Raw genomic sequence first — 25,037 nt, forward strand, 5'->3', positions numbered from 1 at the left:
TGGCTACTGTCCATGTGACTTTCAGCAAAATCATCTGCTACCTCAGCCTTGCTTTCATGTAGTCACTCCAAACCGCTGTCGCCTGCACACAGAAGCTCGGTAGAAAGAAAGGTGTTTAGCCTACCTTATTAAGGAATGCCAGAGTAATCCAGGCCTTTCTCTCCGCCGTTTCTCTAATGAGCTGTTCGATCTCGTGCGTTCGTGCAGCATCAAGTCTTCCTTTTTCCGGAACATCTGCTTCGCTGCTTTCGATAACTTCGTCACTTCTTCCTGGCAGCACTTCTTCGTCCTGTAGACGTGTCTTTTCACGTATAGAACAAAACAAGCATGTTAACTCATTCTGAATGAGTGACAGCGTTGAATGAGCCTTCGAGTAACGAACCATTTAGGGGGTAAACACAAGTCGGGATCTATTCGTTTACGCCGCGGCGTTCGTCGAGTCGTACGTATGGCTGGTCGTTGGCGACTGAGGGCTACTGTGCTAGTTCGTGGCGCTCGCATAACCGTGACAAATATTACTGTGTAGGATTTGGCCGTATTTTAATGGAGTAACATGTGTTACTCAGTTTAACCCAGTTTTTTCGCAATTTTACACTGTTTCTTGAGGAAAAAAAATACGTGATATTTGCCGAGCCATTCCTTCCCCCCACGTTTAGATTAGATTAGATTAGTTTTTCGTTCCATAGATCCGTGCTGAGGAGATCCTCGTGGATGTGGAACATGTGTTTTTTTTTTAAAGCTGAAATAACAATACTAATAGTATGAATATATACAATACATAATTTGTTTCTATTAAAAAATTCTTCAATGGGGTAGAAGGAGTTGGCCACTAGTAAGTCTTTCAGGATCCTTTTAAACTGATCTATATTTGTAACTAAATTTTTTATGTTTGCTGGCAAGTTATTGAAGATAAGTGTTCCTGAGTAGTGGACCCCTTTCTGAACTACAGTAAGTGCTTTCAATTCCTTGTGCAGATCATTTTTGTTCCTGGTATTGTATGTATGAACTGAGCTATTTGTTGGAAAAAGAGATATATTATTTAGGACAAATTTCACTAAGGAGTAAAATACTGAGAGGCAGTAGTTAGTATACCCAGTTCTTTGAAGAGGTTTCTACAGAACGTCCGTGAATTTACTCCACAAATAATACGTATTACACGCTTTTGAACTCCGAAAACTTTAGTTTGACTTGAAGAGTTACCCCAAAATATTATACCATAAGACATTATGAAATGAAAGTAGACAAAGTAGCAAGCTTTTTCTTTTTTATGTCGCCTGCGTCAGCTAACACTCGAATTGCAAATACAGATCTGTTAAGACGTTTCTGCTGTTCTGTGGTGTGGTCCTCCCAACTGAATTTATTATCAGGTTGTAATCCCAGGAATTTAAGACTGTCAACCACTTCTATCTGCTCTTCTTCATACTTTATGCATATGCTGGGTGCAAACCTCTTACAGGTTCTGAATTGCATATAGTGAGTCTTTTCGAAGTTTAATGTCAGTGAGTTGGCTTTAAACCATTTATTAATATCCATGAAAATATCATTAGCAGATCTTTCTAGAACTACACTCAACATACTATTTATTGCAATACTTGTGTCATCTGCAAACAAAACGAACTCTACTTCTGGCAGTGTAACTGATGAGAGATCATTAATGTACACAAGAAAAAGCAATGGCCCTAAGATGGATCCTTGTGGGATACCACATGTAATTTCTTCACATTCTGATGATGACTGATGACTTAATTCACTAGTCCCTTGCACTGACATCCTTTGTTTTCCGTTAGCGAGGTATGACTTGAACCATTTTGCAGCACTACCCATGACACCATAGAATTCCAATTTATTTAAAAGGATGTTGTGGTTCACACAATCAAATGCCTTTGACAAATCACAGAAAATACCTGCTGCTTGTAATTTGTTATTTAATGAATTAAGTACATTTTTACTGTTGGTGTAAATAGCCTTCTCGATATCAGAAACCTTCAGAAATCCAAACTGTGTTCTTGAGATAATATGTTATTTGTGGTCAGATGGCTGAGAAGCTGCCTGTACATTACTTTTTTTAAAATTTTTGAGAATGCTGACGAAAGTGAAATCGGTCTGTAGTTTGATGGCATCTCTTTATCCCCTTTCTTGAATAGAGGCTTAACATCTGCATATTTTAGACAGTCAGGAAATGTCCCACTTATAATTGACTGGTTACACAAGTAACTTAGAATTATACTAAACTCACAAGAACATGCCTAAATTAACTTTGTTGATATTTCATCGTAACCACTAGAATGCTTTGTTTTTAAAGATTTTATTATGGCAGTTTTTTCTTTTGGAGAAGTGAGTGACATATTCATGTACCTGAAGCTATTTGTAAAGGCTAGTTTCAGATATTCAAGGGCATTATTTATTGATTCTGACAATCCCATTCTATCAGACGAGGTGAGGGTTCGGCTCGACCGCCTCGTCCACTAACCGCCTCACGTAATTCATGGAAGCTCCGTTTTTAGTGTAGCCTATAGATTCGCACCATGCAGCACAGGGTACAGTTCTTACTCGAGTTTGCTATTATTGACACGCAGTCAGATTCGGCACGGCGATAAGAAAGTGTGACGAATTTTGCATCAGTCTCGGATTTGTTGATTCTAAAGTGGGCGAAGCGCATGCTACCGCTGACAATTTAATAAAACCATCTTGGCAGACATAACACATGTTCGCTGAATAATCTGGAAAGCAACTTTCTATAGCGCAGCTTTCAGACCACTGTTTTGCGTCGAATTAACTGCCTCGCGCAAGAAATACTTGGTTGCCATCAGCACAATAATCAGCTTCCAAATGAATGAGTCAGCTGATGTTTCTGACTGGCCATCTTGCTGATACAAGGGATGTTCAATAGTTAATACAACACATACTTTACTCGACCAGTTTTGGTTGAAAAAATGCGGAATTTGTTGTGGGACACCGTGGAATATTCCTGCTTCAGCTCCTGTAGTTTAATGAAGTTCCGATAGGTGGCAGCGCTATACATAGCTTTCATAATGGCTTCTGTTGCAGAGGTACGTTGCAAGGAGACAGCTATCATTTTCTTTTGGCGGAAAACCATAGCATAGCATAGGCGCTTGCAGAAAGACTACGGGAATAGTGATGGGGAGCTCGTGAATGAGTCGTTCAAATGAACGCTTCATTCCAGTGAAGTGTGAACTAACCACTCATTTTCAATGAACTGGTACTTCAAACTCTTCACAGATAGCACACTCCACACTTTTTTCTAGTTCACTCACTCTCTTCCCCTCTCCCTCTCCCACTACATCGGCGCGTCTACGGGTAGCCTACCGTTGGCAGCGCTTGCAGACAAATGAATATTAAAGATACAAACGAAGAGGCTGGCTGTTAGTTAATAACACTGAAAGAGGGGTTTTACCTGAAATCGTACCAGTGACTGCAGGTGACAGTTTACGTTTTGAATCTGGAGGGTTATTATTCTCAACAAAAATAAAATCTACAGGAAAACTTCTGAATAATTACTTAACGTAGGTATATAGGCTTTATGACAGTGGTAAACATACTCATTCTATTTTGGACTAAATTTTAAAAGGAACATAAAATTGGACTGCATTTCGTTCGTAGTCCTAGTTTTCAGTCCATGAATACAACAAATAATGTTTCATTTGGCGCTTCATGAGAAAATGTCGAGCAACATTAAATGTAATACTTTCTTTATAAGTGACAGGCTTCTCTGTTTATCTTTCGTTTGTCCCCTTCGACCATGCTCTGTTTAACTCGAACGCTATAAGTGCGCAAAACGTTGCGTGCACGTTACTGCATAGTTCGGCCATCTGTTGGTATTATTATGAAGTATTACGAAGCTTTATTGTACGAGCGAGGCGAAGCGAAGCGAGCGCTGAGCAGCTGAGCGGCGAACTGGCCAACTTCGCCAGGCTTCCGTACTTCATGAATGAACTACTTCATTTGAACGCTTCACGGCAAAGAGTGAAATGAATGAAGTAGTTCACAGGAATGATCGAGTTCGACCCATCTCTATACGGGAACCTGGTAGTAAACAAAAGCACGGAGAGTCGTTGGGCGAGGCGTCTGTCACCATCGCAACAAGGTCGTGCAAACCAGTCTCCCCCATGCCAGCCGGTCGCACACAGCTGTGACTCCTGCAGTGTTAGAACGTGCAGGCACTGTTATTCGAGGTGATCGACCTGCTGAGCTACTCGCCGCCTAACAGAAAAAAAAACAAAGGACCATCTGTGCAGAATTACTTGCATGGTACGAAGCTGATCGTGACAACTTTTTGTCGAACATCGTCACAGACGGTGCAACATAGGTTCATCGCTTCGAAACGAAAACAAAACGGCAGTCCATGGAGCGGCGCCATACCACCTCTCCTCAGAAGAAAAAATTCAAAGCGGCACCCTCAGCCTGTAAAGTCATGGCGATGGTCTTTGTGACTCTGAAGGGGTAATTCTGTTTGAGATCCTACTTCATGGTACAACGATTAACTCTGAAGTGTATTGTGCTAACTTAAGGAAACTGAAGGAACGTCTTCAGCATGTTCGTCCCAACAAAAATACAAAAAAAAAACTTTTCCTTCTCCATGACAACGCAAGTCTGCACATCTGAGAGGAGCTCTCAAAACTTCGCTGGACTGTTCTTCCTCATCCACCCTACAACCTGGATTTCGCACCTACCGACTTCCTTCTGTTTGGCCCAATGAAAGAAACACTTCTTGGATGCAGCAAGACTTTGGCTCCAGTGTCGACCAATAGGGTAGTACCATGCGGCCATACAGTTCCTCCCAGTAAGATGGCGTAAGACGGTCGCGTTGAAGCGAGATATGTTGAAAAATAGGGTTTTGTAGCCAGAAGAATGAGGAATAATATGTCGTAGTGCAATCTTGAATAAAACCAACCTGCTTTCAGAAAAAATACGTTGTATTAGTTAATGAACGACCCTTGTAATTGTACGATATCCATATAAAACAGCCAGGCGAAGATTTGCATATGTGCACATTGTCGTCAATTAACACCAACAGAAAAGAAATTTCTAACACGATTAACAATTTTTTTGCAATCAGTCACCTCGAATGGAATGATTGTATCGATATTTGCACAGAAAGGGCCAAGGCAATGACAGGTAAAACGGTAGGAGCAGTACGCTAACAGAAAGTAAAGCGCCAAACAGTAGTTACAGCCATTGTATCATGCACAGACAAGCACTACCGGTAAAGAAGACGCTGCCAAATCCACAACTGGTTGTTGATGGATCAATAACAATAATCAATTGAGTTAAATCACGGTCTCTTCACTGCCGATATTTTTCAATGCAGCATAAAGATTATTGTAGCAGACATAACTCCGGGGTTATCTTGGGGTAAGAGCTTAAGAAGATTATTCGAACTAAGGGCTGAATTACTAACTTTTATGACTGACATTTCTTCTAAATATAAAGAGCTTTAGCAATGGGACTTGGCTGTTCAGACTAGCTTTCTGGCGGATCTATTTGGAAAAATTAATGAATTAAACCTGTCATTACAAGTAAAACAGGCACCAGTTTTCAGCTAATGACAAAATAACCTCCTTTAAAAAAAGATCGAATTTTGGGATTGTCTGTAATGGCAAGAGAAAACTAGAAAGCTTTCGAACACTGAATGTCTTCGGTGGTGAGACAGCAGATTTCTTCATGTGGGATTATGTTAAACACAATGTGTGTGTATCTCGCCTGTACGCGACCTTGGCGACCCACACGGAAAAATTGTGGATGCAGTAGCCTCCATCACTCCAGACATGCTTGTGCGCACGTGGATTGAGGCAGCGTATTGTGTAGACATTTTACGGGTTACAAAAGGTGCCCTTGTGGAACTGTATTAATTTTTTGTACTAAATTTTTTGGCCTACTTTACATAATGCAGATCCAAGTATGTGTATGTCACAGCATTTTTTCTAAGTGCATTTGGAAATCAGTGAGGTTTAATGTGGAAATTCAATGTATTCACATCATTCGAGATCGTTACAATGTAGACCTTGCGGAGCCCAACAACTCCTACATGGGCGTGTGCGTTCACTAATACCAATCAAAATCAACAACGATGTTATTGGCGCCCTCTTTTACGTTACGGTGACCCTGCTGATAGTGGATCGGATTTTTTTCTTTCTACCATTAGTGATTTCGTATGGCTCAACGATTTGCTACAAGTCTTTCGATTACACGGTACTTCGGCGGACTTGTTTGTCCCCAATCTGTCACAGTAATCCTACTGGGAGAAAAGGGGGCCTATAGTTTACCGTAGTATTCGAATCACACATCGTTTGTGGCTAATTGTTACATCATTGAGAGGATGAAATACTACGTGGTCCGACCGGGATTCTGTCCTGCAACCTTTCAGCTTCCAGTCGTTCGCTGTATCACTTGTCCACCAAACCTCGACTTCTTGCTATTGACATGTTGGATCTCTGACTGTACAGTTTTTCCCAGATTTCACCAAGTTCCCATTCTTCCCAATTTCAGCAGAAAGTTTAAATGCACTCACGTTAGGGCTTACATAACATTTCTTACGTGTGTATATGCAGACAGAAGCGACAAGTGAAAATTCATACCAAGTCTGAGATTCGAACCTGGGTCTCCCGCTCTCTAGGCAGATGCGCTAACTACTACATAACCCTGGCACAATGGCTTTGCACAACATTCCCAGCACAATTCCCTCCTCAATCCAAATTCCCACTCACGCCTCAACCCGCTTTGTGCTCCCATAAACTCTAACAGCATTGCAGAAGCTCTCTAACTGTATTCAATAGCATCTCAGCATCAAACGAAATGAGAGATCATACCTGAAACCCAGGCATCGGTGTGAGACTAGATGGTTCCAAATACCATTTTAACTCTCAGGCATCTGTGGGTGTATATGCAAAGTGAAGCAATAAACGAAAATTTGTACCAATGCCAGGGTTCGAAGCCGGGTCTCCTGCTAACTAGGCAGATGGGCTAACTATTACATTACCCAGGGACAGTGGCTTTGCACAACTGCGCAGATAGCACTCCTCCCTCCTCAATCCGAATTTCCATTATGCCAAATGGGCTGAGGCGTGTATTGGAATTCAGATTGAGGAGGAGCAGTGCTATCTGCGCAGTTGTGCAAAGCCACTGTCCCTGGGTAACGTAATAGTTAGCCCATCTGCCTAGTGAGCAGAAAGCCCGGATTTGAATCCCAACCTTGGTATAAATTTTCATTCGTCGCTTCGCTCTGTATGTATACATGTTTGACTCTTAGAATGGTCTCTCGAGACATATACTGTAGTTTCATTTGATTACATTTTTCTCTCGTTTCCTTCGTGGTCCAATATTAAAACGGGGTGATTTGGCGTCATTTGAACGAAGAGAAGGGAAATTTCATCTGTAGTTGTGTGTTTGGAATTCTGAGTAAATGAAGTTATACAGGGTGTTACAAAAAGGTACGGCCAAACATTCAGGAAACATTGCTCACACACAAATAATGAAAAGATGTTATGTGGACATGTGTCCGGAAACGCTTAATTTACATGTTAGAGCTCATTTTAGTTTCGTCACTATGTACTGTACTTCCTCGATTCACCGCCAGTTGGCCCAATTGAAGGAAGGTAATGTTGACTTCGGTGCTTGTGTTGAAATGCGACTCATTGCTCTACAGTACTAGCATCAAGCACATCAGTACGTAGCATCAACAGGTTAGTGTTCATCACGAACGTGGTTTTGCAGTCAGTGCAATGTTTACAAATGCGGAGTTGGCAGATGCCCATTTGATGTATGGATTAGTACGGGGCAATAGCCGTGGCGCGGTACGTTTGTATCGAGACAGATTTCCAGAACGAAGGTGTCCCGACAGGAAGACGTTCGAAACAATTGATCGGCGTCTTAGGCAGCACGGAACATTCCAGCTTATGACTCGCGACTGGGGAAGACCTAGAACGACGAGGACACCTGCAATGGACGAGGCAATTCTTCGCGCAGTTGACGATAACCCTAATGTCAGCATCAGAGAAGTTGTTGCTGTACAAGGTAACGTTGACCACGTCACTGTATGGAGAGTGCTACGGGAGAACCAGTTGTTTCCGTACCATGTACAGCGTGTGCAGGCACTATCAACAGCTGATTGGCCTCCACGGGTACACTTCTGCGATTGGTTCATCCAACAATGTGTCAATCCTCATCTCAGTGCAAATGTTCTCTTTACGGATGAGGCTTCATTCCAACGTGATCAATTTGTAAATTTTCACAATCAACATGTGAGGGCTGACGAGAATCCGCTCGCAATTGTGCGATCACGTCATCAACAGATTTTCTGTGAACATTTGGGCAGGCATTGTTGGTGATGTCTTGATTGGGCCTCATTTTCTTCCACCTACGCTCAATGTAGCACGTTATCATGATTTCATACGGGATACTCTACCTGTGCTGCTAGAACATGTGCCTTTACAAGTACGACACAACATGTGGTTCATGCACGATGGAGCTCCTGCACATTTCAGTCCAAGTGTTCGTACGCTTCTCAACAACAGATTCGGTGACCGATGGATTGGTAGAGGCGGACCAATTCCATGGCCTCCACGCTCTCCTGACCTCAACCCTCTTGACTTTCATTTATGGTGGCATTTGAAAACTCTTGTCTACGCAACCGCGGTACCAAATGTAGAGACTCTTCGTGCTCGTATTGTGGACGGCTGTGATACGAGTACAGTACGCCATTCTCCAGGGCTGCATCAGCGCATCAGGGATTCCATGCGACGGAGGGTGGATGCATGTATCCTCGCTAATGGAGGACATTTTGAACATTTCCCGTAACAAAGTGTTTGAAGTCACGCTGGTACGTTCTGTTGCTGTGTGTTTCCATTCCATGATTCGTGTGATTTGAAGAGGAGTAATAAAATGAGCTCTAACATGGAAAGTAAGCGTTTCCGGACACATGTCCACATAACATATTTCCTTTCTTTGTGTGTGAGGAATGTTTCCTGAAAGTTTGTAACACCCTGTATACAGGCCGTTCCACGTGCTACCCGGGAGCCAGAGAAAGCGGGCCCCGATTACCTCAGGACACACTGTTTGGCAGTAGCGCACCTGTTGTAGTCGAGGATAAAATGCAAATTTTTTTGTGATGAGGCGTGGCTGCATTTAGGGAGGTACCTCGACTCACAGAGCAATCGTCGCTGAATTCTACAAATCGTCATCAGTTACAGTAATGAATCTCTAAATGACGTGGAAACGGGAGTGTGGTGTGCAATTAGTGCAACACGATTTATTGCACCTATCTTTTCTCACCACGGCATAACATCTGATAGGTATATAAAGAAAATACCGCAATATTGTTTCAGAAAACTAGCAACTATCGAAAATATCTCTATGTATTTCGTACAGGACATTCATTGCAGGCGCACACATCGCCACTTCGCCTGTGGCAGTACAGGAGATATTTTAATCCTATCCATCCTTCACAGACAGCAATGACCAGCTGCATTAGCAATGTCTGAATCCTTCAGTCGATGCCTCGTACTTGCCAGTCTGAAGTTCTAGAAGGCACAATGGTTTCTTTTCTACACCTTTCCAAGCCTAGTTACCCCCTGAAACGGATACACCCTATGCAACACTGTCCGTGAGCGCAATGCGGTGAACGGGATCAGCCTGTAAGGGTATCTCATCTACATCTACGTGATTACTCTGCTATTCGCAATAAATTGTCTGGCAGAGGGTTCAATGAACCACCACAAGCTGTCTCTCTACCGTTCCTCTCTCGAACGGCACGCGGGAAAAACGAGCATTTTTCTGTGGGAGCCCTGATTTCTCTTATTTTATCGTGATGATCATTTCTCCCTATGTAGGTGGGTGCCAACAGAATGTTTCCGCAGTCGAAGGAGAAAATAGGTGATTGAAATTTCACAAGAAGATCCCGTCGCAACGCAAAACGCCTTTGTTTTTAATGATTAGCCACTCCAATTCACGTATTGTGTCTGTGCCACCATCTCCCCTGTTTAGTGATAATACAGAACGAGATGCCATTCTTTGAACTTTTTCGATGTCATCCGTTAGCCCCGCCTGATGCGGATCCCACACCGCACAGCAATACTCCAGAGTAGGCCGGACAAGTGTAGTGTAAGCAGTCTCTTTAGTAGATCTGTTGCACCTTCTAAGTGTTCTGCCAGTGACTCGCAGTCTTTGGTTTGCTCTATCCACAACATTAGCTAAGTGATCGTTCCAATTTAGGTTATTTGTAATTGTAATCCCTAAGTATTTAGTTGAATTCACAGCCTTCAGTTTTGTGTCTTATCACGTAGTGGAAATTTAGCGGATTTCTTTTAGTACTCATGTGAATAAATAACTTCACACTTTTCTTTATTCAGGGGCAATTGCTACTTCTCGCACCATACAGATATCTTACCTAGATCATTTTGCAATTCGTTTTGGTCATCTGATGACTTTACAGGATGGTAAATGGTTCAAATGGCTCTGAGCACTATGGGACTTAACTACTAAGATCATCAGTCCCCTAGAACTTAGAACTACTTAAACCTAACTAACCTAAGGACATCACACACATCCATGCCCGAGGCAGGATTCGAACCTGCGACCGTAGCGGTCACGCGGTTGGATGGTAAATGACAACATAATTTGCAAACAATCTAAGACGGCTGCTCAGGTTGTCTCCTACGTTGTTAATATAGATTAAGAACACTAAAGAGCCTGCAACACTTCCTTGGGGAACGCCGGATATTACTTCTGTTTTACTCGATGACTTTCCGTCTATTACTACGAATTATGACCTTTCTGACAGGAAATCACGAATCCAGTCGCACAACTGAGGCGATATTCCTTAGGCATGCAGTTTGATTAGAAGGCGCTTGTGAGGAACGGTGTCAAAATCCTTCTGGAAATCTAAAAATATTTTCTGAATCTGTGCTGATTATGTGTCAATAAATTGTTTTCTTCGAGGTACTTCATAATGTTCGAACACAGTATATGTTCCAAAACCCTACTGCAAATCGACGTTAGTGGTATGGAACTCTACTTCAGCGGATTACTCCTACTTCCCTTTTTAGATATTGGTGTGACTTGAACAATTTTCCAGTCTCTAGGTACGGATCTTTCTGCGAGCGAGCGGTTGTATATAATTGCTAAATATGGAGCTATTGTATGAGTTTACTCTGAAACGAACCTGACTGGTGTAGAATTTGGACCGGAGGCCTTGCCTTTATTGATTGATTTAAGCTGCTTTGCTACACTTCTGTGTTTCTCATCTTGGCAGTTGTTATTGATTGGAACTCAGGAATATTTACTTCGTCTTCTTTGGTGCAGGAGTTTCGGAAAACCGTGTATAATAATTCTACTTTAGTGGCACTGTCATCAGTGACTTCACCGTTGTTACCGCGCAGTAAAGGTATTGATTGCGTCTTGCCACTGGTGTGCTTTATATATGACCAGAATCTCTTTGGATTTTCTGCCAGATTACGAGACAGAGTTTCGTTGTGGAAATTATTAAAAGCATCTCGCACTGAAGTACGTTCCATATTTCGAACTTCTGCAAAACTTTGCCAATCTTGGTGATTTTGCGTTCTTTTAAATTTGGCATGCTTTTTTCGTTGCTTCTGCAACAGCGATCTGACACGTCTTGTGTACCATGGGGTATCAGTACCACTATTGATTACTTTATGTGGTACCGGTATATATCTCTCAATTGCCGTCGATACTATCTCTCTGAAATCATTCCACATCTTTTCTACGCTTACATGATCAGATCGGAAGGAGTGAAGACTGTCTTTTAAAAAGACGTTAAGAACATTTTTATCACCTTTTTTAAAATAGATGTGCTTTGCGTTTCTTTTTGATGGTTGTAGGTGTTAACGGTATTCAGCCTAGCCGCAACTGCCTTGTGGTCGCTAATCCCCGTATTCGTCACGATACTTCCAATTTGTCCAGGATTATTTGTTGCTAGGAGGTCAAGTATGCTTTCGCAACCATTTAAGCTTCGAGTGGGCTCATGAACTAATTATTCAAAATAATTTTCTGAGAAAGCATTCAGTACAATTTCGAATGACGTTTTATGCCAGCTGCCGGCTTGAAACGTATAATTTTTCCTGCATATCGAGGGTAGATTGAAGTCATCACTGACTATAATTGTATGAGAGGGGTACCTATTTGTAATGAGACTCAAGTTTTCTTTGAACTTTTCAGCAACTATTGGCTATCTCGCACAACATCGAAGACGCTGTTTATGTCGTAAGTGAAACATCCTATATTTTTTAATGTACTTTCCTCATCTCGTTGTGTCCTTCCTGTGTTGTGTATTTATTTTCTCAAAAATTTAAAAGAACACTTGACGCAACAGGGTGGCCGAATATTAGAGAGGGGCACTTGAAATAATTCTACCGTTTCTACTTTTGAAATATTGTAGTGTTTTAGTGGCTGCTACGGCAATTCAGTAACAGCACTTTTGTTTCTTGTCGACAGGTTTGCTGTGAAGATAAACTGAAGCGAATAGTGGAACGCGCTCTTCCGTTTAACACACATGGATTCAGCTACACCTACAAATTTGAGGGTCGCGTGTTGGACTTCAACAAGACCCTGCACGACAATGGCATTCCTGATGAGAGAGATCGCTACCTCAGTGTGGGATTGGACGAAAACTACTTTATTCCAGCGCTTGCAATGTATTTCAATGACGACCTAACTGTAGCATGAATTATGCGCAGCATCTGCTGTAAATTGTCTGTAACGTCTCTAACTTGGCAATTTTATATGTATTTTTTATATACTATTTCCAACCAGATGTAGTCAGTATACATCCTTAACACTTCTAATGACGCAGTGTTATTTTTCTTCGGACTACAGAAACACACTGATGAGTCAAAACATTATGACCACTGTCCAGAACGAACATCTTGGAAGAGGCGAAGCTAGTAGTCTGTTCGCGTGCTATTGTCTTGAGCATCTATGGGAAGTAATTGAAGGACCGTGAAAGCCTGAGTAGGAGATGAGGTGTCGCACATCCACGCCTCGTCACAGAACATAGAAAGGGGCTTGCCTCTTTGTAAATCACAAACGACATAGTCAATAATTACGGTTATAGGGTGCACCAGATCATCGAGACTGGACCCTGGATCAATGGAAACGTGTCACCTGGACAGCTGAATCACATTTCTTGTTACACCAGATCGGGTACACCGTCATTCAGGAGAGCGGCAGCTCGAAGCATGCACCGCGCCACAGAAGCAGCCAGTGGTGGCAACAATAAGCTATGGAGGATATTCACCTGGCCTTCCGTGGGTCTTGCGGTAGAAGCCGAAGGCTCCAGCTGTGGACTACGAACCATCTGTATCCCTTTATACTTGACCAGCTTAGCGTCCACTGCTACGCTTGCGTAGTCTGTATGGTCTGCACAGATTTTTTTGTTTTTGTTTTTCTTTAAGCGAATTTTTATGTTGTTCACAAATTGTAACACCACCTAAACTATTAATTAAAGACATAGACTAATTAAGGTCATAGACTAACTAAGGACATAGAATAATAATCTTTTCCGAATGTACTTCTGACCAAAGGTTTTTATCGTGCCTCTTGCGTTCTTGTGGTGATATTTCCACGGAAACTTTCATCCTCTAATTCTGGCGGTAGGAAAGGCATCCGGCCACCCTCAGCAACTAACACTGCCAAAACAATAGTAACAAGGCCGACCACGCATTGCCGCGGGAATAAGGCCTCAAGAAAATGATGATGATATCATACTCTAAGAGATGTTGCTTTATGTCTAACCGAGGAGTGGTATATCAGTTTTCATAGGTTTTGGGTTAAAATTTTTCTAATATAACGAAATATTTTCTAAAAAATTTTCGTCCTCTGTTTCACCCCCTTAGGTGTTGTATTTCCAAAAACAGTGAAACACGTCATTTCTGAGATGGCAAATACCGATTTTTAAAGATTTACCTTTAAAATGGTTCCACAACAAAACTATTTCTAGAGTCTTGCTTATCTTCAATAGTGACCATGTACTGTGGTACAAGCCCATCAGTAAAAGTCCTCTGGTAGACAGCATCGGTAATCTTGCTATTACAAAGTTTAGTCTCACTATAGTCCATAATCTGGACGCTATGTACTGTCATAACCTGTGATGTGAACTGAGCCCGCACTGCGAATGTATTGACAGACGCCAAATTCGATGAGGGAGTCAGTGAGGCCCTCCAGTCAACGGCGGCGGCCTACATACTTGCTGTCGAGAGAGTGTTGGCGGCATATTGCTTGTCAGTGTGTCTTTGGCCTCTCTCCTGACAGGTGAGCTTGATCCAGTGCCTACTATCGATCTTCACACTACATCTTTGCCGACCATGTGCTGGCGACAGCTTACAGCAGCACACTGTTCGTAAAAATTTTCATCCCCTATTTAAAAAACACTGAAACACGCTTTTTTAATTTTTAGCTGGGAAGTCAAATACAAATTTCCATAGATGTAGCTTTAAAAATACCTGAATGGTTCTTTAATAATGATTTATTTTTCCAAACAGTTTTTCAGTCACTATTTCACCCCCCTGGGGGTTAAATTTCCAAAGATGCTGAAACATGTATTTCTTTATTTCTGACCGAGAAACCAAATACCAATTTTGGTAGGTCTAGCTTCAAAATTGTCTACTGGTGACACATTTTTCAAAAAACCTTTTATCCCATATTTCACGTTCTTAGGGGTGCCATTTCAAAAAAATCCCTTCTTAATCGACCCCTGCGGTATAAGGTCAGCACCCCCTCCCAATCAATTTCAAGTTTCTGTCCTTAGCATTTTGGCCTGGGCGATGATGATTCAGTCAGACAGGACATTACGCTTTATATACAGGTGTCTAAAATTAAAGCAACAAACGGAAATTTCGCGAGGTTGCGTTTATTTTGGCACAAAATAGTACAAACAGGTGATAGTGAAGTAGAAACAATGTCAAGAATGCAGAATGTAATCAACTGCAACATGCAAAACGGTAGACAAAGATTTTCTGGGCTTTTTTTCCAACTTAACCGATATGCACATACGTTCTGACAACTGGTTAATGTGCTCAGTATGGGGTATGACTACCTCTGGCACCAATACAAGCCTGACAACGACGGGACATACTGTGAACAAAGTCGCCAATCTTATGTTGAGGCAATAACAACCGTTCTTCCTACAGAGTTGCTCAAAAGCCTTGGAGAGTGGTTGGTGGATGCTGATGTGATTCAACCTGTTTTCCTAGTGCACCCCAGACATGATCTATTGCATTAAAATCGGGAGAGTGATCAAGCCACGCCATGAGTGCAATATCTTCCGTTTCCCAAAAGACATCAACCACCCATGCTCTATGAGGTCAAGCATTATAATCCATCAGTACGAAGTCTGGACCCAAAGTACCTCGCAACAATCGTGCATGAGATCACAAGATCTCCTCACAGTACCTGACAGCCGTTAAATTTTGCTGATTCACCTGTACAATTTCATGTAGATGTGTTCGAGTGGTCAACATAATCCCTGCCCACACCATTAGGGATGCCCTTAGATATCGGTCTCTTTTCGGAATGTTTGGGTCCTGAAATCGTGTTCCACGTGCCCTGCAGATACGAATCCATCGAGAATCACTCTTCAGACCATATCAGGACTTATCTGTGAAAAGAACATTGGCCCACTGTTCGACCGTCAGGTGACATGTTGATGGCTCCATTCTAGATGTTCCCTTCTGTGAAGATAAGCCAGAGGTAAACAGACAGCAGGTCTCCAACTATAAGGGCCACTCTGCTGAAACCTTCTGTACACGGTTCGCCTCGATAGAACATGTCCAGGCGAAGCTATGAGGTCAGATGCCGTTTGCAGTGCAGTACTAACGTGGTACCGTCATGCCATTACATCCAAATAACGATCCAATCTTTCTGATGTCACACACGGTCGGCCCTGTCCTGGTCTCCAGGATATAGTTTCAGTCTCTATAAACTGTTGCCTCATCCGAGAAACAACAGAATGATTCACATTAGGCCATCGGGCCACATCAGTTTGCGACTCTCCTGCTTCCATTCTTCCTATGGTCCTCCACTGCAGAGAGTCTGTAGGCGTCTTCTCTGTGCTACATTGCACCGTCTTGGATGTGGGACTATCCTGCGATTGTGGATGTGGGACTATCCTGCAGATCTACTCCACTTGATAGGTGTCCTGACACCATTGTTGGTGTGGTTGTCTTTTGATCGGAATGCCATCTTCCGTGTGCATCACGATCGTAACGACATCTGTTGACAGTTTGTTTGATTACATTGTGAATTAGTCATAGGACAGGGAAATAACAGTTTGTTGCTTTAATTTTGGAGCATGACAAGTGAAGCCATGCTGATGTCTTCGCCACCAAATTTGTCTGATCTGAACGCAATAAAGGCATATGGGACTCTATCTTTGTCTACAAACTACCGGCCTATTATTTATGGGAACTATGTGACCTGTACATAGATGTGTGGTGTCACATACCTCCAGAAATCTATCAAGTACTTCTCTAATCCATACCATGCAGAATCGCTGCTGTATTGCTTACCAAAGATGGACCAACGCATTATTAAGCAAGTGGTCGTAGTGTTTTGGCTCACCAGTGTTTGAATCTGTGTGTTCTACGCGTAAATTGCGAAGGCCATATGTTGTCATCAAAGGAAACGGCCCAGCACCAGTCACAGCAGGTGTATAATTTTAAAGTCAAACATGCAGACGTCAAAAATCTTTAGCAGTTACACTTTGGTGGAAGACTGGGTGACCAAGCAAGAAGGCACTCCTAGAGTTGCTTCTGCTGCTGCCAACTCTCAGAACGAGGAAGAAGCCGGAAGCGATTTTGAGTTGATGCACAGTGTTGAGGTTGATGTCACTGAAAAGTAATTTTCAGGTAATTTCATTTTTTAGAATTTTTTGTCGCTGTCGTGAACATTCGTCCCTTACAGTTAAATAAGTCAGTTTTTCTGTGTAAAATAACGCCATCTTCGTATTTTTATATTCCAGTTTTGTAGAAATTTCATACTTCTCTTTAAAATAAAACGTATTCTGTTTCCAGGTTTGTAGAAATTTCATACTTCTCTTTAAAATAAAACGTATTCTGTTTACATTCACAATAATTAAATTCAATCCTTCTGTCATTCCTAACTTATCACCGAATAGCGGCTTTTGCAACTGAACGTTTGCTTTGTAATTGGATAGATGCATTTGCAAAACGTGCTAATTGCTATATTGGGTGCAAAAACCTCTATGTCAATATGCCACTTAAGACTTTAATTCGAAAAAGATAATCTGAGATTTTAATAGTTTGGGTGGGACGAGTTTTTCGCGATTATCTCAGTTTCGCTCTTCATGCAGTTAGCGGCTTTTACATCTGGGCCACTCAGTTGATGAATTTTCGTAGACGTTAATAAACCTCCCTCCATCCATGTGTTCCACAGCTGCCCAGAGTTGTAGATGACATAGGGTGGCAAAAGTTACCCTGATGCACTGCCACATATCATAATGGAGCAACTAGATTTAGAAAAGGTGAGGTGAAGGTCAATGGTGAGGCCAAGGTAGGTGAGGGTGGAGGAGAGGCGGACAGGACGGGCGGAGATGGTAAGGGAGAAATCCAGGAGCCTGAAGGAGCGAGTGGTACGACCTATGATGATTGCCTGAAATGTAGAAAATGTAAACTCACTTATTTATTTTTGAATAAGAGAAAAACAAACGCAATTGCATTATCAGGCAAAGTAAATTTTAACTCAGTATTAAATTATACAACAAATGGCTGTATACTTACCCTTTCAGTAATAAAATTCTGTTCTGTAGAGACAACTTTTCAAACGCAAATTTCAGATTAATAAATAACACATCATCTCAGTGGTTTCCACTCAACAAAGCACAATATGTTAAAGATTTGTAAGAACAAAATGGCAGACCCAGAAAGTATTGGAAGGAAGACTGTGATGCCATCTATGATTTAAAGCTGAAAGCTTTTGGTTGTAGTTGAAGATTTTCCCTAGAGAGGGCTTTGAAACTTTTTTCATTTCTGGGGCAAAGTAACCCCCATAGGAGCAATGTAGCCCCAATTTACGGTACATTACTCAGGTACACACATTTTCAGTTACGTGCCAGCAATGATAAAAAGGTTAAATAGAAACAAAGTTGAGCTTAAGAAGAGCCTACACGATTTGTTGATATCGAATTCCTACGTCACTGAAAATTTCTTGTTGGAAGTGACTGATATGTATATATTATTAAGAACGTCAAATAATGTGCATACAGTAAACACCCCTTTTTCCGAATCGCGTTTATCCGAAATCCGTTTTATCCGAACAAATTTTTCAGATTTTCCCAGCTCACATTGACGCGCAGCTACGCTTTTGGCTAGCTAGACTGACACTTGACAAGTTTCAACTTGTCTGCGCTTGGAGTCATGCATTCGCTGGTGTTTTTCGGAAAATCGGAAGTCTACTGCTAATCACTGCATTCGAGCGTGTCGAAAGTCCAAATGTCGTCAATTCGTGCGTGTGTTGGTTGTAGTTTTAGCCTGTTTCTTGTTCGTATTGCGTGGTTTCATGCCATTGCCATCTATTGGACTCCGTGGAAGTACAGTATTGCTCTATGCAGCGTGACGTAGCCCTGTCGAAACCGACAATGAAAGCGCGGCGCCAAACACTTTCCGCCTGTTGTCGGTCGGTGAGACGAAGCCGAACGTTTCAACAGTTTAACAGTGAACGAATTGTGTTGCCGCTTGGGCTCGGGTGGGACAGGGGAGAGGGGATAGATGTATCGAATGTTTTCATTCGATGACTGCCACAGCCTGGTTTCAAAAGTCAAAAGTTTTGTCTAGTGCGTCTCGAGTGTTGTCAAGTCGGGCGTCCGTGCGTTTTCGATTTAACGTTTCGTGCTCGCGCTACATGCTTTAAAATGTCCAAAGATATAAGTGGCCGAAAACCAAAAAAGAATCAGTCGAGTATCGGTAAAAAAACCCTGAACGTGACTACGGGCGCGAAACGAGAAAAGAATGTGTTCTCTTTGGAACAAAAGCTTCGCGCCACCAGCGAAAGGTGCTACGGGTTTGAAGGTCGGTAGGAGTATGGTTACTGATTGGAAGACAAATCGATCGAAAATTGAAAAAAAAATTGTTCTATTCAAGGCAGCGCAGTGAAATCTCGAAAAACAACGAGAAAAGGTGCACATCCTCAGTTGGAAGAGGCCTTATCTTTGTGGCACGAACAAATAAGACCCTAAGGTGTGTCAGTTTCAGGTCCTCTGCTTCGTCAAAAACGATGACTTTTTATAAGGAGAGAATTCTTTGGAAGTGATGGCTGGCTGGATCGGTTCAAGAAGCGGCATGACATTCGTGAAATTGCCATCAGCGGCGAATCATTATCCGTGAATGAAGCCTCTATTGCTGATTTTAAGAAGAAACTGCACACAATCATTGACAAAGGAGGTTATACTGGTGATCAGCTTTACAACTGTGATGAAGCCGGTTTGAATTACAAAATGTTGTCAACAAAAAGCCTTGCCTCTGAACAAGAAAAAAAGGCATCCGGGTATAAAAAAGCAAGGAAAGAGTTACAGTCCTCGCATGCAGTAATGCCACTGGCAACCATACAGCGCCGTACTTTAATTGGCGAATCCAGAAAACCACGAGCGTTTAGACGACAACCAGCTGATAAATCTTTGCCGTTGTGGCATGGATGAACGGTGCCATCTTCAAAGAGTGGTTCCAGGCAGAGTTTGTTCCAGCTGTAGAAAAACATATGGAGGAAAATGGACTTCCTCGAAAAGCGCTGCTTCTTGTGAACAACGCTCCTTCTCACCTAGAAGATCTATAAGATGGGAATGTGGAAGTAGCGTTTCTCCCACCAAATGTCACGTCTCTATGTCAACCGATGGACCAAGGTGTTCTTGAGCCGATGAAAAAAACACTGCAGACGCAAGCTGCCGGAATACTTAATCGATGCGATTGATGCTGAAGAAGATTTTGTGCGAGCTCTTAAAAAAAATCGGTGTTTTAAGTGTCATTCACCGGATTGCTGACGCTTGGAACCTAATTCATCCAATTTCTCTCGTTAAGTCTTGGAAATAACTGTTAGATCATAAGGCAACTCATCAGTGGTTGGAAGAAACAGGCAACACCGAAACTCAAGCTGACGCGCCAGAAACAGATGAAAATGACGCAATCTTTGTGAATTTACTGGAGAAGCTACCGGGTTGTGAAGACGCAAACTTCGAAGACGTTGAAGGGTGGATGGAAAACGACGTTTTTGATTTGACTGAGGAAGAAATCGACCATATTGCGACCAGTTAGAAAGTGTCAGAAGAATATGTTTCTGATGACGGGGCAGAGAAAAAGATTCCTCACACAGTCCGTTACGAAGCGATCCAAACCGCCCTGGAGTACATCAGCCAACAGGAGGAGGCAACTTGTTCCGAAATCGTTTGTTTCCAACGTTGGAGATATATTGTCGCAACAAAAGTTTCCTAAGCTAAAAAACAAAGAAATTCTAATGAAGCGTCCTAGAACTTCAACATAACGCAAAAGTTCTTTTTTTTTTTTTTTTTTTTTTTTTGCAGTTCCTCTAGACAAACTTTTCGTTCCTTTGGGTAATCTCTAGATTTGTTTCATAATTTTGTACATTAGTTTATTTTTTATTCAAAAGAGTAGGTAATAAAATTAAAACTGCTGTTTTTTCCTGCTGCCAAATAAGGAGGATTTTTTTCTGTAAGAACGCAAAATAAACGAGTTTTGTTATTCAGCATTCAAAAGTTTTCAATCATACTTTGGCGCCTTTTTAACACTTCAACACAATTTTTTCAGTCAAAAACATTCAGGCTTAATCATAACCATATCAATAACATTCTACGTACCCTACGCACGTTTTACTATCATATTTTGCGGTATTGACGCAATTCCGGGTGTTATATGCGTGAAAACGGGGACTTCGGTTTATCCGAAATTTTCGTAATCCGAACCGGCCACCGCCCGATCATTTCGGATAAACGTGAGTGTACTGTATTACCTAAATTGTGACCTCTGTACGTCTTCAGTGCAGTAATGTGATCAATGAACGTAAGTGTTGTAAACTGATTTTTTGTGTATTCTACATTTACATGTTTTGTGACATTCTCGTTGTTGCCTTTAAATGAAAATAATACGTTTTATGACTAAATCAACATCCATTTTGACCATTTTACTTGGGACTTGGGGAAGGCACATTAGAATATCTCTTTTTCTTTGCAAATATGTGTTGTGTATTGTTGTTTTACAATATGTTCTTCTATCCTTGAGGTTTTGCTCACTATTGATCCATGGAACAAAAAATACATCTCATGAAATCTAAGCTAAATTAATGGGGAGGTTAAACAATATAATTTATTATCAAATGACACAAAAGTAGAAATTATTATTATTACCATTCTCTCTTACAGTAAATTTTCTGACTAGGCTTATTCATATTGATAAAACAATGGGCTACTTAGGACAGAAGATCATCCACGATGGACCAAAGAGCGTAGCTGACTGAAACTTTTGCCCTGATGACAGAGGCATGGCATGTAATACATGATATACTGAATGCGTTGGGATGTCGTCCCTATCCAAGATCGCTTGACTGTCCCGTACATGTAACAAAGTTTAGTTGTAACTCGGCCCAAAAAGTACATCTTGCTCTGTGGCATCTCAGATGAGCTCAGTGGGATTTAAGTTAGGTGATATGGAGGTCTACTCAAACGCACTTGTGACAGTGGAACACTTTTCTAACCATTGTGACACTATTTAGGAATGGTGGGTTGCTGGATTGGGATGTAGGGTTACTGCCCAAACTCGGAATGTTATCAATTTGTACACTCAAAAGACCTAAAATTAGTGGCTGTGGCAAAGCGAAGGAGAATGTGAGCGAAAACAAACTGAAACAGTAATATTAAAATTTGAAGTGATGATGAAGAGGCTAGCACTATGCACCACTAAAGGAAGACAAAAGTGGGGATAGTACACATTGTTGAATAAGTGGAAACTTGCAAAGAGAACCATACAGCCCGGCACAAAGTGTTCAACAAACTGTGAAGTAAAAAACTGGTATAGGTTTATGTGTTGAACAGCCACAGAAATAGCAAGAACACCTTGGAGCAGTTTTCAGTATTGCAGAGCACAGTATGCCATGCGACCACAGCAATTCGAGACACCAGGAAGTAGCAGTAGGTCTCGCAGGAAGCAACACTGTAGTCTTGCCTAGCATTGCTGCAGTAGAATTTTTTGTGGTAACAGTTGTATTTTAGGATGTGAAATACAGTGTGAAGATTTAGAGCTGAGTTGGAATTGTATCTTAAGTATTTTTTCAAGTTTAATGTTGATTGTTAAGCTTGTACGATTGAAAATTGTTCATAATGGCTGAAACCAGAGGAATACTGGAAGAAGGACTAAAAAACAAATCTGAAACAGATGCAGCTGTGGGGGAACAACTAAGAGCATGCACATATGAAGAAAGAAAATGTAGAATTAGAATGCATCCTACAAACAGTGCGTAGTGATGCCACGAAAATAGAGAAGACTGTAGCGGAAACATGTGATAGATGTGATGGACTCTATAAATAAATGGAAACAACAAGGAATGTAATCACCAGGGACAGTAACAAGATCAAATAAGTCATACAGATATGCATTCAAAATGAATTATAGACAAACAGCATACACAATGGAATCATACTAGTAGGGTGTCGCAATTCTTGATAAGTGGCATCGACAAATTTGATCCTAAATACTACAGTAGATTAACAGAACCTGAAAATACACAATACTCAAGGAGAATCACATAATGCATCTTGCAGGGGGTCTCCCCTGTCAGATAGTCAAATGGACGTATCAATATGCATTATATTTCCTGTGTCTGATGAGGACACCTGCATGGGAAAAGAAGATGATATCACTGGCTTCACCACTATATTGGTGGTTAGGAAGTCTTTGGTTGTGTGGAGACTTTAAGCGATTTTTTTTTCTCTCTCTCTCCAGGAGGAAAACTACTTTTCTAAAGTGGGTTCTTGAACATACCATCTGGACACTCCAATAAAACACATTGCCTTTTGGTGTGAGTAGCATCCTCACCATATTCCAGAGGTTTCTTGAACAGACTAGTGCAAGGATTCCAAATTATTTATGCTATTCTGTTCACTGGTCATATGAGAGAACATGAATTGTGCAATATATGTCCAGTTTTTGTGGCTCTTGCACTGAAAGGCCTGTGACTTTTCAAGATGCACCTTCTTTCAACGAACAGCCACCTATTGGGCTAGCTCTTCAATGATGAGGTCCCACCAAATAACATGTAGTCACAACAAGCCTGTGTCTAAAAAAGCTAAAGAACGTCAAGTATTTTTAGGAAAAATTAATTACTATGTCCTATTTATTCTCCATACATCCTCCATACACCACCCTATAAATCAAGTAGTGGAAAGTGAGTCTCTTTTCAGTGGTTAGAAGAATGCTGTTTGCCAGGCACACCAGCCAGCTCGACCTCAGTTCTTCTCTCTGTGGCAACTGCTGACAAAACCATGAACAAGATTTATGCTGACTTCATTGGCCCTCTCTCGTGGTCCATGCGGTTAATTGTCATGGTCTCCTTCTCCCACTTCCCATATGTTGTCTGCCTCCAGTAAATTCCATGGTGGGAACACTGAGGCAGATCTTCACGTAAGAGGGTTTATATCCTTGGTTGTAAGGCTGTGCACAAATAATTGGTGACTGACAAGTAATGATTTCAAATTAGTATTGCCAGTGCACTTTGTTACAACACCACACATTGGAAACACACAGTTCAGCATACTGCAGAATTAGAAATAACACCATGAATCATTCATGAAATTGGTCATGATAGTCACAATTAGGCTTAATTTCACAACCTCAGTTCCAACACTGATGGCTTCTGGTATAATGTTATGTCTCGTGGTCGTGCGGTAGCGTTCTCGCTTCCCACGCCCGGGTTCCCGGGTTCGATTCCCGGCGGGGTCAGGGATTTTCTCTGCCTCGTGATGGCTGGGGGTTGTGTGCTGTCCTTAGGTTAGTTAGGTTTAAGTAGTTCTAAGTTCTAGGGGACTGATGACCATAGATGTTAAGTCCCATAGTGCTCAGAGCCATTTGAACCATTTTGTTATGATCCAACATAAATGCAGTCCCTCCCGGGCTAGTCTCTGGTAGATAGGCTGCTAGAAGTGACCAATGTAAAGTCTAGAGCTTAGCAGAAAGCACTGCCTGCTGGTGGTAGGGTGGGGACTTCATTATGCAGCCTGTAAGATATTCACAGGTGCTTGGCAGACAGATTACCCACAGATGCAAACTAGTCCCTTTGATTACAGCAGCACTGTTGATGCAACAGGTATAATATTCCTAGACCCCCTCCCCTTAAAGAAAAGATAGTGGACCCATCTTGACATTGGCCATAGATCCTGCATCCCCCTATTGTAGGAAGATGGCATTCACAAACCAAAGATGATAACAGACAGGTGGCCACACAGAGGAGACACCTACCCAAGGTCGATGCAGACAATGTCAAATAGAGCAGGGGTCTCGGGACAGCTACTACTGTGTGCCTCAGAATCTGGGACCTGAAGCTGTGCAGCATATGCTAGCATGGAGTAAAGCAGAAAAGGAGCAAAAAATGCGTAAGAAAGTGTTGCAGTAGGACTGAACCCCAAGAGGTGCAGCCTGGCATGGGCCAGCTTGTTGTGGGTAGTGTCTCTAAGGATTGGCTGCAGGGCCAGCAAAGATCAACTGGTGGCCCAAAGAGGTAGTTCTGATGACCAACTGGTACAATGTGGGGAGTGCGATACGTCCTGTGGATGACAATGGCATCAGAAGATGGAAGATCTGGAAAAGACCGCCCCTGCACAGTGCAGACATGGGCACAAGTGTAAAGACTGCATCAAGCAGAATTCCTTGTTCAGAAGCTGTGATGCCATGGGAGATGTGGACCTTGCAGTGAGGAAGGAGCACCTGCATCTGCTGAGCAAGTCCACAGGAAGCCGATGGGATACAGGGCTCAGCTGAGGGCAGTCAGGTGATGGA

The 25,037-nt window shown here is 42.0% G+C and overlaps 1 protein-coding gene across 1 annotated transcript in view; it reads left to right on the top strand.

Annotated features, from left to right (window-relative positions):
* Positions 1 to 12,699, top strand: part of LOC126176482 (cytochrome b5 domain-containing protein 1) — a 32,561-nt gene extending 19,862 nt beyond the window's left edge. Inside the window, exon 3 of the mRNA XM_049923635.1 lies at positions 12,469 to 12,699. Coding sequence (XP_049779592.1) covers positions 12,469 to 12,699 — 231 coding nt within the window. The remainder of the gene's footprint in view (positions 1 to 12,468) is intronic.
* Positions 12,700 to 25,037: the final 12,338 nt, after the last annotated feature.

Source organism: Schistocerca cancellata, chromosome 3 (assembly GCF_023864275.1).
Source record: "Schistocerca cancellata isolate TAMUIC-IGC-003103 chromosome 3, iqSchCanc2.1, whole genome shotgun sequence".
Classification (NCBI taxonomy): domain Eukaryota; kingdom Metazoa; phylum Arthropoda; class Insecta; order Orthoptera; family Acrididae; genus Schistocerca; species Schistocerca cancellata.